Source organism: Hydra vulgaris, chromosome 11 (assembly GCF_038396675.1).
Source record: "Hydra vulgaris chromosome 11, alternate assembly HydraT2T_AEP".
Classification (NCBI taxonomy): Eukaryota; Metazoa; Cnidaria; class Hydrozoa; order Anthoathecata; family Hydridae; genus Hydra; species Hydra vulgaris.
In genome coordinates this window covers 42,405,583-42,419,334 of record NC_088930.1, presented here as the reverse complement: position 1 = coordinate 42,419,334, position 13,752 = coordinate 42,405,583, and the positions used below count along the sequence as shown (strand labels likewise).

At 28.0% G+C, this 13,752-nt stretch overlaps 1 protein-coding gene across 1 annotated transcript in view; it reads left to right on the top strand.

The window, feature by feature from the left end:
* Positions 1–8,907: 8,907 nt before the first annotated feature.
* The window catches only part of LOC136086667 (protein lifeguard 1-like), a 40,481-nt gene continuing 35,636 nt past the window's right edge, over positions 8,908–13,752 (top strand). Inside the window, exon 1 of the mRNA XM_065808889.1 lies at positions 8,908–9,309. Within this exon, the coding sequence (XP_065664961.1) occupies positions 9,099–9,309 (211 nt within the window). The 5' untranslated portion in view covers positions 8,908–9,098. The remainder of the gene's footprint in view (positions 9,310–13,752) is intronic.

Here is a 13,752-nt window from a genome sequence, read left to right as displayed (position 1 = left end):
GCACAACTTAATGACAACTTTTTTATTCAACTAAAAATTTTCCTGATTCAAAGAAGGTTTAAATTATTATAAACTTAGTTTTTAAATATTGTATATTTAATAGTTATTAATAATAATATAGATTTAAAATATTTATTAAATATTAATATATTAGCTTATTAAATATTATTTAATTAGCTAATTTTAAAAACAAATTTAGTAAGCATGTTTTCGTTACGTCCGTAACTAAATAATTTTTTAAAACCTCGTAAAACTTAGCAAGTGGGAGAAAAATTATCAAAAATAACCTCCGTGTTGACGCTGTTGCTCGTTTAAATAAATTTTTTATACTGCCGAACATACCACTTCCTCAAACAACCTGTTTCTTATTATATCTCTTATTATGAACAATAAACATTTTTCTATGTGCTATATTTTTTTTGTAAGAGATTAGAAAGACGCGGACTTTCTACTTTTATAAACTATTTTGTATTGCTCTATAGTGTCCACTTTTTATAACACCTTGCCGTAATAATTCATCACAAATTGCAACAGCTTCATTTCTTGATCCAGTATTACCTGCTTTCCATGCAGCTATACGTAATTCAAGCATTTCAATTAGTACATTAGGGTCACTAGGAAAAATTATAGCTTGTAATCCTGTTCCTTTTGATTCACGCTTTCCATTTTTCTCTATATCTTTCCAATTTGGAGCAATTATTTCTTTGTATTTTTCACTCCTAGATGACTTTGGTTTAAATGGGTTTTCAGTAGTAATTGCATCTGTTTGTTTTAATATATTTTCGCAATTTTTAAGATCATTTTCAGTATATATTGTCTTATTAGGATTAAACTTTGATCAACTCCCAAAGACCAGGAGTACCATTGTATGTTTTACCATCAATAGTTACATCATCATTATTAATAAATATTGTTTTATTTTAATGTATAACTTATCTTTCCTAGAATGTATTCCAAATGTAGTATCTGCAGACTTTTTACTATTTGCATACAATCTTAGATAATCTGTTGCAATTTTTCCGAGACTCAAGGTCTTAATTATTTTACGAGAAGGCATTTTTTCATAAGAAGGCATTATTTCTTTATATGAAGGCCCATCCATTATTTCAGGATAAGCATTTGAAAAAGTGAGTGGAAAATTATTAGCTTGATCTTGCAATTTAGAAATGTTTTTTTTTTATTCCAGCTTGACTATCGGTTATTGGCTTGTACAATTTTATCCAGTCTGACTGTAAATTAGCTTCACCCAACTTTTCATATAAATTATTCTGCTGTATTCTTTTTTTACTATCTAAGAATTCTTTAAGAATTTGATCTCTTTTTTCAGGATCTTCAATTTTTAGAAATGACATTTTATTTACTGTTAAAATAAAAACAATACAGTAATAAAGATTTATATTGTGTTTTAATAAATAAAAAAACGTAACGATTTATGTTTTATTTTAATAAATTACTTCGTGTTTTTACTTTTACATTTTTACTAAATCTACTTTGGAGTATATTAATTGCCTCATCTCTTCCTTGTTTAATTAATGATTCCTTAGTTTGTTCATCAATTTCGGTTTTTATTTTTGTTCTAATTTGTTCAAGCATTACTTGGAATTTTTTAAGTTCACCAAGTATTAATTCACGTTCATTGTCGTTTACATGTCCATCTACTAAAGCTTTAGAAATATAATCCCTTATTGTATTTAGTTTTGAATCAGCAAGTACCTTAATTTTCATGCTTTTCTGTTTTAAAATTTAATTTTTTATTAATTTGTCCAACTATTATTGATAACACACTTGCTCCTAACGCTGTACCCTCACATATAATAACTACTGGTGCTGCAATTATTGTTGTTAAGAAACTAATTTCAATAGTTACAAGTGCCATAGTGCTCGCTAGTAATGCACTATAAATTGTTGAAATTATTTTTACAGCTCTATGATTACAGTTCTACATTTTACTTGACATAGTTCTCTTTTTTCTTTCACGCTCTATTTCTTTTTGAATCTTATTAATTTATTGTAGACGATATACATGAGCTTGGTTTTCAAAAGGTGACTGATTTTCAGCAGGTGCATCTGGAAGAGTTGGATATATTTTATTATAAGTATATTCCATTTTTAATAAGGAAAAAAAAATATTTTCAAAAATTATTACAATAAATGAATAAAACATAAACTCTCTCCTTTTTTAATTAATACATCAGAATCAGAATTATTAACAACATTTACTTTAATATCAACAACAGACTCTGATATTACAGAATCTTGTTAACTTAACATTTTTAATTTAAGTTCTTGATTTAGTGAAACTAACGCAACACCTTTATTAATTGATACACCAAACTTTAAAACAATATTTTGCAGTGATAGAGATTTTAATGTAATGTCATGTTGTGCAAGTATCTCATATCTCTTCTCATCTATCAATAGTGAAGAGTGTTCTAAATCTTTGTGTGGTTTAAAAAGTATTTAAGAAAGCTCAACTTTTTTATATTTGTTTATAAATTTATGCATTGGCGGATTATTTCTTGACATTTTAATATGTGAAAAGATTTTCAAAAAAAATCAAAGAATCATATTTAAAAATGAAATATTAGCAAATGGTGAATTTAGTCTTAATAATAAACCTAAGCCTGCTGATGTATATCCATTCCCATTACGTAAGTAAAATCCATCACTTACAGAACCTCCTTTACTCCATGGTCTCAAATATAAACCAGATCCTGAAGCTTTCATTTCAACTCCTTGTCCATTCTTTTTTAAGAACACAACACCCTTTCCAGCAATTTTATCAACCATAGATAATTCAGCTGCTGAACCTACTCCTGTTAATAGCCCTATTGCAAGTGACGGAGCAACGCTTGATATTAAAAATCTTCCAGCTGTATCAAGTAAAGGTAAAAGTGCTCCAATAAATCCTCCCTCTATTTTAGAATTGTGGGCTAATTGTGCTTTACTTAAATCAATTATTACACCAGTGCTTTTTTTGTATACTTTTGTAATTCTATTCAATTGTATATTTTTTACAGCTTCATACATGTTCACCATTAAGATCTGAATGTGATAATTTAATACTAGCTCCATAACCATCTTCAATTGCTTTTTTAAGTTTTTCTTATTGCCCCTGCGAAATATTTACTTTAATATTAGTACATTTAATCATTTTATATTATAAAAATTATTTTTTTTCTCTTATATGAAATCTAATAGATAATTCTTCTCCTCGTAAATTCATAGGATTTCCATTTTCATTAAGCAATTTAGTTTCCATTTTTGAAATTGTTTTTAGTGTTATTGGTAAGTAAATTTAAAGTTTAAAGGCTCTTGAACAATTTTAAATCCAGGACTTACATTTGGGAAAAATGAATGTATAACGCTTTCTGTTCTTCCATTTATATATGATGATACTATTATATCATTTGTAACATATATACTATTAATACTTCTTATGTTTACTATATCAGTTGGTTGATGGTAACCTGATGAATATACTTGATTGTTAAAACCAACAACAGTTCTAACTGAATTTGATGTTGTAAAATCAACTTTGAAACCAGATGCAATATTTAAAACTGATCTTAATATATTATTATTTCCTTCAAATGTAATACCATTTTGAACTCCTGCGCTAATATTGTTGTTTCCCGACATAATCAATTGAATATATTCATTTATATCATAACATCTCACAACATCCTTCTGGAATGTTTACATCATGCCAAGTTGCTCCATTATCTGTACTAAATCTAAATCTTGTTTGAAGAATCAATATTAGAAAAAATATAATATGTAAACTAACTAGAGCCATTTCATATTCTTTGTCTTATCTAAGTTGAATAATAGGAGCAAACCTAGTTTTTATGTTATTACTATTTTCACCTGGTAGTATATAGAAAGACATTTTGTTTGTTTTTTATATACAAGAAAAAAATTTTTTTAAATTTTTTTAAAATTCACAAGTTGGTATATAAAAATTATCTAATCCAGTTCTATATTTTCCATTATCCCTTTTAGAAGATAGATCTATAATAACAAATCCATGATGCTCTGACCAAGCATCCTTACAAAATCTTGTAAACCCATCTTTTATCATATCACTTGAAATGATCTTTATAAATATGATTTAAATTCTTTGAATCTTGTGGAAATAAGCAAATAAAAGTTGTATTTTCTCGTATAGTTTACCTAGGTAACATAAAATAATTTTGTGCAAGATAGAAACTATTTACATTACTATGCCTTCCTCTTATATAAAACTTTTCACACTTATTTTGCTTTGTTATTTGTAAATCATCGAATATCATCAAATTATTCTTATGAATATCAAGATCTTCAGGATCTGGTACATCCTCAGCAGTTTCAAAAAACTTACACTCCATATCTGTTTTCTCATTTAAATTTTTGAAATGTCTTCAATTGAAAACTCAGGGTTTGCATTTATTTTTTCTATTAGTTCTAATCTAATAGTTCAAGAATAAGTTCTTTTTGTAATTTTTTTTCAAAAGATCTTTTTAATATTTTGTATTCTGGTTAAAAAAGAGATTTTCCAAAAACTTGTAAACTATTATGGTCTAACCAACCAGGTATTCAAGTAAATTCAGTAATAAAGTAGCTTTTCCACAACCTGACTTCCCAACAATAATTCCTCTTATACTTTTAGGTAACAACTTATTATTATTTCCCTTATTGTTATTTACATTCCATGATAAATCTATAATATCCATTTTTTTATTTACTCTATATAAAAAATGTACTGTGTTGAATAAAAAACAAAACAAATACACTAAACTTACAATCTGTTGTAAGTAAAAACAAAAGAAATATGCTACGTGGAACTTTCAGAAAAAGAAAAGTTATTGTAAATGGAATTGATGAAATATGGGCTGTTGATTTAGTTGACGTGCAATCTTTTTCCAAATTCAATGATGGTATTAAATACTTATTAATGGTGATAGATGTTTTTTCAAAGTATGGATAGATTGTTCCATTGAAAAGTAAAACTGGAGATGATGTTGCTGATGCATTAAATAAAATCTGTAAAGAAAGAAGGTGTCATAAAATATGGGTTGATAAAGGCTCAGAATTTTATTATAAGCATGTTAAAGCGCTGGGTGTTCAGTTATATTCAACTGAAAATGAAGAAAAAAGTTGTGTAGTTGAACGTTGGACTAGAACAATGAAAAAGAAAATGTTTAAGTACTTTTCAGCTAAATCTACTAGAAAATATATCGACGTTTTAGATGAAAGGGTAAATAAATACAACAACACAAGACATTCTTCAATTTAAATGACACCAGTTGCTGCTAGCGATAAAAAGAATGAGAATATTGTTTGGTTGAATCTAAATGGAAAGGTACAATCAGAGCCCGTTAAACCGAAGTTTTCAATAAGTGATAAAGTTAGGATAACTAAAGAAAGTAACGTTTGAAAAGAATACACACCGAGATGGGCTGAAAAGGTTTTCACTGTGTCACAGATTCAGTTCACAGATCCGCCGACGTATAAAATAACAGACGATAATGGTGAAGAAATACAAAGGTACTTTTTATGAACAAGAACTGCAAAAAACTAATCAAAAAATATTTAGGATTGAAAAAGTTATTTGTAAACTCAAAAACAAATCATAAGTAAAGTGGTACGGGTACCCTGATACGTTCAACTTATGGGTAGACTATAAAGAATTGATAAGTGTGTAAATTATACTCAATCCGATTCTATGCCCAGCGTTACTAATGGAAGAAGATTAGTGGTTACATTAAACTCTGGGGATGAACAAATTGGACAATCTGGAAGTTTTTATGCTTTAATAGGACAATTTTACTATTACGCCTAAAAATTGTTCTGATGTAATTTTTTTTATTTGGCTCAGAAATTATGTTTGTTATACAAACATAATTTAGCTAAGAATTTATGGTTGTGATGTAACCATATATTTATTTTTTAAATTTTTTACTTTTTGGCTTAGAAATTACGGTTGTGATGTAACCATAATTTCTTAATATATTATGGTTGTTATACAACCATAATTTTATTTTTAATTTTTTTATTTTGGGTCAGAAATTATAGTTATGATGTAACCATAAATTATATATAGATTATGGTTACATCACAACCATAGTTCTATTTTTTATTTTTTATATTGTTTTTTATTTTGGCTCGGAAATTATGGTTATGATGTAACCATAATTTATACATTGATTATGGTTTTGATGAAGCTTATTTTTTTTTGGCCCAGAACCCGGCCATTTACTTGTAACATTCAAAACAAAATAATATAGCTGCTGTCTGTAAGGGTAAAATCTAAGAATGTTGCGGATATAAAAGCAGCTAAGTGTTTCTTAGTAATGCTAGACTGCAGACTAGATCTTCGTCACAAGGTGCAGTTATCCTTGGTCGTACGATTTGTAAAAGTTGATATAAATTCAAGTTCTTTTGAGAGAGAAAACGAAGGTGTAAGCATCGATGAACATTTCCTTGGATTCTTAGACATTAAATCAACAACGGGAAAAAATCTAACTGTTTTTTTTCTATAAGAGTTAGATGAAATTGGATTACCAAATTAGGGACTGCAGGGGACACGGGTATAACACGGTTCCAATATAAAAGGTATCCACTCTGGAGTACTGGCACGGATCTTAGAAATAAATCCAAATGCATTCTACATGTTCTGCGTCCTAATTATTACGCTGCAAAATGTTCACCTAAATCTATGAAGTTTTTTGGTATTGTGCAAAGAATATATGTACTTTTTTCTTCGTCAACAATGCGATGAGAAATTTTCATCAAACACGCACTAAATCTGACTGTAAAAAATTCCTGTGACATTCGTTGGGAATTTTTGTATCATGTCAAAGAGCTAAAATCAGTAAAAGAAGACAAATTGTTTCAAAAGTGCAAAGACCTAGAATTGTTCTTAAGGTTTAGAAGGAAAAAATGTTTGTGGAAATGACCTTTTTTTCTAAACTTAAGGTTTTTCGAGAACTTCTACCAGCTGAGGTGGAAATAGCTGCGGGGATATTGAGATTTATTCACCAGATTCAAAACCCATTTCCAAACGCATTTATAGCGAAAGAATTTTACCGACTATACCTGTAACTGTGGCGAGCCCAGAAAGGAGTTTTTCATGCTTGAAACTTATCAAGACATATTTAAGGTCATCCATGGGTCAAGAAAGGCTATTATCTCTGGCAACGTTATCAACTAAATCTGACACAACAGCCAAAATCAATTTGATAACATTATCGACGACTTCACAGAAATGAAAGCGAGAAAAGTTCAGTTCATATAAAGTGAGTCTAAGTTTTGACATCTAAGATTATATCATTTTGACGCAATATTAAAAATTATCTAACCATGGACAATTATTTTTACAGTATTAATACTGAAATACTGTAATAAATACGTATTATTTTTTTTTTTATTGGTTAACAAGAACTACTTGTTTTTATTAAACTATTTTTTCCAGAATTCTATTATAAAATTATGTTCTATCATTTTACAGATGTGAACACTTATTATATAACATCTACCTACTTATGAGCACCCTTCATATAGTTTGCCGTAAATATAATATGTGCAAATAACATTACTATTTTGTAATAATATGTTATATTATTTATAATTGATTATTCAATAACAACCCAGCAAAAAAAAATTGATTTGTTATTCTAACTCATTTATTTTTTGTCAAGCAAAATTTGTTATTTATTTTACATTATTATTATAATAACGTTAAGAATAAATTTTATTGCTGTTATTCTAGGTTATTTTATAAAGCACTCAGTCCTTTTTATAAGCCTACACGAAAATAATAACTCAAAATTATACCAACCAGAAATTTATGTTTTGCACTTACATAACCCTTTGAGACAGTAAGAGATCAAGGCGCCTAAAATAACTTTAAAGAAGGCCTCGCTAAAATGTTTTGCTCCAGGCCATGCATTTTCTACAGGCCTCGCATTTTCTGAGGAAGGCTCTGTTCGCTGCGATAAGTGAAGTTTTACTTTAACACAAAAATATAAAAAAAGTTACGCAGTTATCCTATTGATTGTGATTAGTAAAATATAATGAACACAGCGTTCTTTCCGAAGAGCATATGTAAATTTAAATTTGTAATGTATTTATATAAATTATTTATACATATTATAGTTTATACATAATTAAATACATCAATTACTCTCATTACGAGAGAATAAAAAGCATGCTTTAGTGGCGAGTGATTTGATGATTACTAGGTGCGACAATAAATAAAAATGAAAAAATATTAAATTTTTGATTAAACATTGCTACATATTATAACATATTACCACAAACTTTATTGGAAAAAAAGTGTTTTTATTTCAGGTGAAATTTAACCGCTAACCGTAAGAGATTTAGCTAAATTTTTTGCTATCTCTATGGTGACGAACGTTACAAGCTAGTTTTTTACCCGCGGGCATTTATAAATATTTTATTTATAAACTGTTTATAAATATTTTATTTATAAATATTTTATTAAAAATATAAAATAATTGCCATAAAATGAATAATTGTAATGGAAATTATGCTAAATGACTTTTGATATATTGAATTGTTTTTTGCTTAGATTTTACTTAAAAAAAGTTTATCAAGTACATGACTTGAATAACAAGGGTATATGTAACCCCTAGAAATATTGTGTTTTAATATAGAGAATCTTATAAGGATAAGTTTACATACAATAACAGACTAAAATGTTTCTATAACTTATCTATAATGTTAACATTTAAAAATTTTATTAAGTGCACTCAGATTTGCAAAAAAACCTAAAATTTTTCGAGCGGATTTAACTTTAAAAATAAAAAAAGCATCCTTCAGTCTCCGTAACAAAATTTTAATCAATTAAATTTTTGATGACGTTTTTTTTTATAATTATTTCCAATACAATTATTCATTTTTATGGCAATTATTTTGTGGCAAAAATTAGTAATTTGCCAAGGTAAAAATGTAAAAGTAAAAACGTTTTAGGTTTTTCCATGACGTAATCGAATCCGTAATTGTCTTTGAGTTATGTAGTTTCGATATAATGCTTTGGTAAACACAATCCGAAATTTTTCAGTTAGTACATTGATTGTTTACGAAATTTTAGAATGTCAAATCAGTATAGTTATAGCCAGCATGTTAACGCTGATTTGGAAGCCAATAAACCGCCACCATACACGTCTTATAATGCATATGCAACTCAAGAAAACCCAATGGCACCGCCACCACAATATGGTTGGGTCAATCCTGATCAAGGAGCTGAACCAAATACTACTATTTTAGGAATATCATCATTCAGTGAAAAGTCAATCAGACAAGGTAATATAATTACACAAAAATAATATTGTTAAAAAATATGTTGAAAAGAATAAAAAAAAGTTATACTTATAAGGTTCCTTCACGTAAAGTGTATCAAGGTTATAAGATAGTACCAGGCTATAAGAAAGTAAACCTTTCAGAGTCAACTATATAATATTTACACTTATGCATAGTTTTTACTGGTAAATATAATGTTATTTTTGCTGTTGTTATTGTTGTGATCACAACAATAACAATAAAATATTATAATACTGACTGAAAGGTCACTTTCAACATTATACATACATTGATGTGGGTCAATCGCCCCTTATTTTTAAAAATCATAAGGCACTGTTTTCTGTGTGCTGATCATTCTGTAATTAATAAAAAATAAATTTAACTTATTTGCACAAAGAGTTTGCTCAATGGACTCAAAAGTTAAATTTTTGTTTTAAAAGGTCATATTGTGACAAGTTAATCACCCTTAATTTTTTTTTTCAAGAGAATTAGCGTATCTGTTTGGTCAAGTGAAGCAATAATTCAGCAAATTAGAAACCATTAGAACAGTTTTAGGCGTTGTTTTTATATTTTTATTTTTATTTTTTGTAAGTTTTTAATCTTATTTTTGACCTGGTTTCTCAAAAGTTTCGTTGTGCTGATGTTTGTAAAAGGTGGTTTTTACAGTGTTAAAATCTTGAAGGTTTAGAATATAAAAATAATTTTTTGGCAATTTTTGTGTTATTGTCTAGCATTTCATTGCATAGCAAGGGCAACAAATTGTTCTGTTAGAAATCATAAATGATTTTTAAAACTTTTAACTGCTACAGTTGAAAGTTTTTTTAAATGACCCATACTTGATCATGTCCCAAATTGCACATAAATCTAAGCAAGGATAAGAGGCTGCCAAGGTGCTATCAGAAACCATTTTGCATGAAATAGTCCAGTAAACTCAGCAGCTTGATGAACTGTTGCTATTTGTTCTGCACTAATTGTATCAAGTTGTTGCAAATGAAATTTAAGGTGTTTCTTGTCATGTAGTAGACAGCTTTTGATATAGGTTTACAAAACTTAAAATTTAATAGTTTATCACTGCCTAGCCAAACCAAAACAAGCTCTGCCAAATGCTTCACCACCTCGAAAATTTTCTATGAACAAGGAACATTCAAGCTTAAAATATGTTCAATTTTTGAGTTTTTAAATGATTATTTTACTTAAATTTCTAATAGCGGCTTTGCAACTACAAATGACTTTTTATTTTAAAAAAATGAGTGTAATAAATAAAAAAATTATGTTAATTTATTTTCATAATTTACTTTATTTATTAAAAGTTTATTATTTTATTAACGATTTTGTTGTGAAAGCAAAGATTATTTTTCCAAACATCATTTATCAAAAATATGTTGCTGTATATTAAGCCACTACCAAAATATACTTTTTTTCTCAGATCATATTGGCTCACTTTGGGATTTGTTGTACATATTATTCTAAGACAATCCTGAAAATTTCAGACCAATTGGGTTAAGGGCAATTTTAGGAAATAGTTTTAAAGTTTTTAAGTATTTTCTTGTTTTCAATGAATTATTCATTTTTATAGCATTCTTAATATTTATTATACTTTAGTACAAACTTTGATACAAATATTCTTTCCATTAGAATATTTGAATATTATGGAATGAATATTTACCACTTAATCTTAAACACTGGGATAAAAACAGGGGGCTGAGGGGCAAGAGTCCCCCCCCCCCTCCTTCAACTTTATTTTTTTATTTAAATTTTGTTTCTGGCTGCCTTAGCCACCTTTTATAGCTTAATAGCTTGAGCCCTTATATCTTTTTCATCATCTTGCAGCATAGAATATAAAAATTTTTCTTGAAGACAGCAATAAGAGTTTCCTTGAAGATTTTGAAAAACAATTTGTTGTATATTGTCTGCCTGATTTTTAACAAGCTCAATTGTCTTATGAAGAAGTCTAGGAGCATCTTTATAAAGACCAGACCTTTTATGGGCAAACCACATGGGGCAATATACTTGGACTATATACTTTGTAATTGTACACAACTCATCTGTAGGATTCTTCACTCTTGCATAAACCATCATTATTCTTAAAGCTAGAGATATAAAGCCTTTAGATATTCCAATACAGTATTCGTAAAGTTTACGTTGATCTGTACTAAGATCAGATAAAATATTAGAGTTTACTTAGGAATCAATTTCTGAATGAATTGGAACAAAATCAACTATTGGTAAATTATGCAAATCACTTGCCGAAGCTTTTTGATCAATAGGGCCCTTATATTTCTTTGGATCGTTACTTTTACCATCTACTTCAGCTATGACATAGCAAAGTGGTAACTCATTTTGGTGTTGTACACATCCTATTAAATGGATTCGTCGGTTTAAAAGCCTTTCTAATGTCACAACTAGGCCATTATCTGCACCAGTATTAGCAGAAGTATTATCAAGTACAATGGCTTTCAAACTACTAATGCTGTTGTATTTTTCGAGTATTTTTAGTGTTTCGGTTGCCAATGTAATTCCTGTTACATTTTTTATTTCAATGTGAGTTAAATATTTCTTAGAAAAAGGTCCACTTTCTGCAGTAAAAGTTAAGTGATGTTCATCCTTTACTGTCTATTAATAATAGGTTTTGCATAATGATCATATCCTAATATATGCGCTAGTGTATTTTTATCTTTTTTACTATCTACTCCAATGACTTTCAAATGAAAAACTTCTGAACTATGTTTTTCACTAATCATGGTTGAAACACGCTTTTTAGTGTCAAATATCTTTTTTTCAGTGATAATTTGTGATCTGTCGTTCTGAGTTATAATTTGATAGTCTATCAAGGTAGCAGTTGCTATGGCAGATGTTGCAGCATCACTAATTTCGAACCTGATAGCAGCTATGGCAATGTTAGTTAAATCTGTATAATTTTTTTTTACACAGTGGTTTAGCAAAAAACTCATGATTCTGATTTTTATAATCATCATTGTTATCTATTTCTACATCATAAGTTTCACTGATACAATCATTATCTGAGTGAAGTGCCATGTCACTTATTAAATTAATTTTCTCCTTACTTCTTTTTCTTACGATCTTGGCTGTCTTTTTCTTATCAATTTTGCCTGCCAGGTTCCAAAGGGCCCTTGCTTAACTTTCTGATCCTTTAAATACTCTCGTTCTAGAACTGGAACCTTAAGTTAAAAAAAATTCATTTTATAGCTTATAGAAAGTATTTAAAATAATAAAAAGCATAAAAAATAATTATACAAAAAAAAAAAAAAAATGTCACCTGTTTGCTTTCTTCACAGAGACATACATAGTGCTTGTTAGTGCAAACCTTGCATCGAATATTTCTAAAGGGTAATATGTATAATAAAATACAATGCAATAATTTGAAAAAAAACTGTACAGCTGTAAAATTTGTAGGCAGTTTAGTCACAAATTAGTTTGAACAAACATATTATTTAATATTATGGTTTTTTGAAAATGTAACTTCAAACCTGTCATCACAATTTAAAAGAGGAAGTTCACATCTGCATGTTGATATATCAAACACTGTTTTTATGTTTTGAAGCTTTAGATCGTTCATCTGCAATTACTTTTTGAAATGTTCTTTGTAACTTATTTCTTAGAGGTTTCTCCTTCATTAGTGGAAGATTTGGATTCACTTTTTTCCAAATTTTTAAAATTTCTTCACTTACTTTTAAAACTATGCAGGTGAATCAATTTTTTTAGTTGTAATCATTTCTTTTTCGACCTTATAAGCATATTGAATAATCTATTTATATGTTGGAAGGTCACTAACAGGTAGTTCGTTTGGTTGCTCAGCATATCTTTCACTTTCATGTCTAGTTATAATATTATCCGTTCTTTTTCTTGTTGGTTTCCCTGATCCACATTTTGCATTCATTTTTTAATATTTACATTCAGTCTGAAAAAGATTTTTTATAAACTTGTTGTATAAGATAATATAATGTGAAAATACCATAAATACAGAAGCAAAATATATGGCTAATATAAATACTTTATCCGTATTAGATTTTATTTATTATTTTATATTATAAAACATTGCAAAAAGTATCCTTTTCCAACAGAAAAAATGAAAACACATTAAAAATGGCTAGCTTGTTGTTATTATACTAATTTATGACACAAAAATAACATTTTAAGCGACGTTCTGTTCTATTTCGCAATACCTAAATGAAACCATGAAAATGTAATTTGTTTTGTTTTCCCAAAAAAATGATTAAGTTTTGAAATTTTTTAAATTGCAAATAATTTTATTGAATATAAATAGTACATTTCCCAAAGTGAGCCGAGGGTTGACTTTAACTTGGTAGTGGCTTACTGTATATGCTATTTATTAAAAAATAATCGCTGCAATTTAACTTTTGTTATATTAAAAAAAAAAAGTTTAACTTATTTTTGTGCAAATTTTTGATACAGCGGTTTATTTAA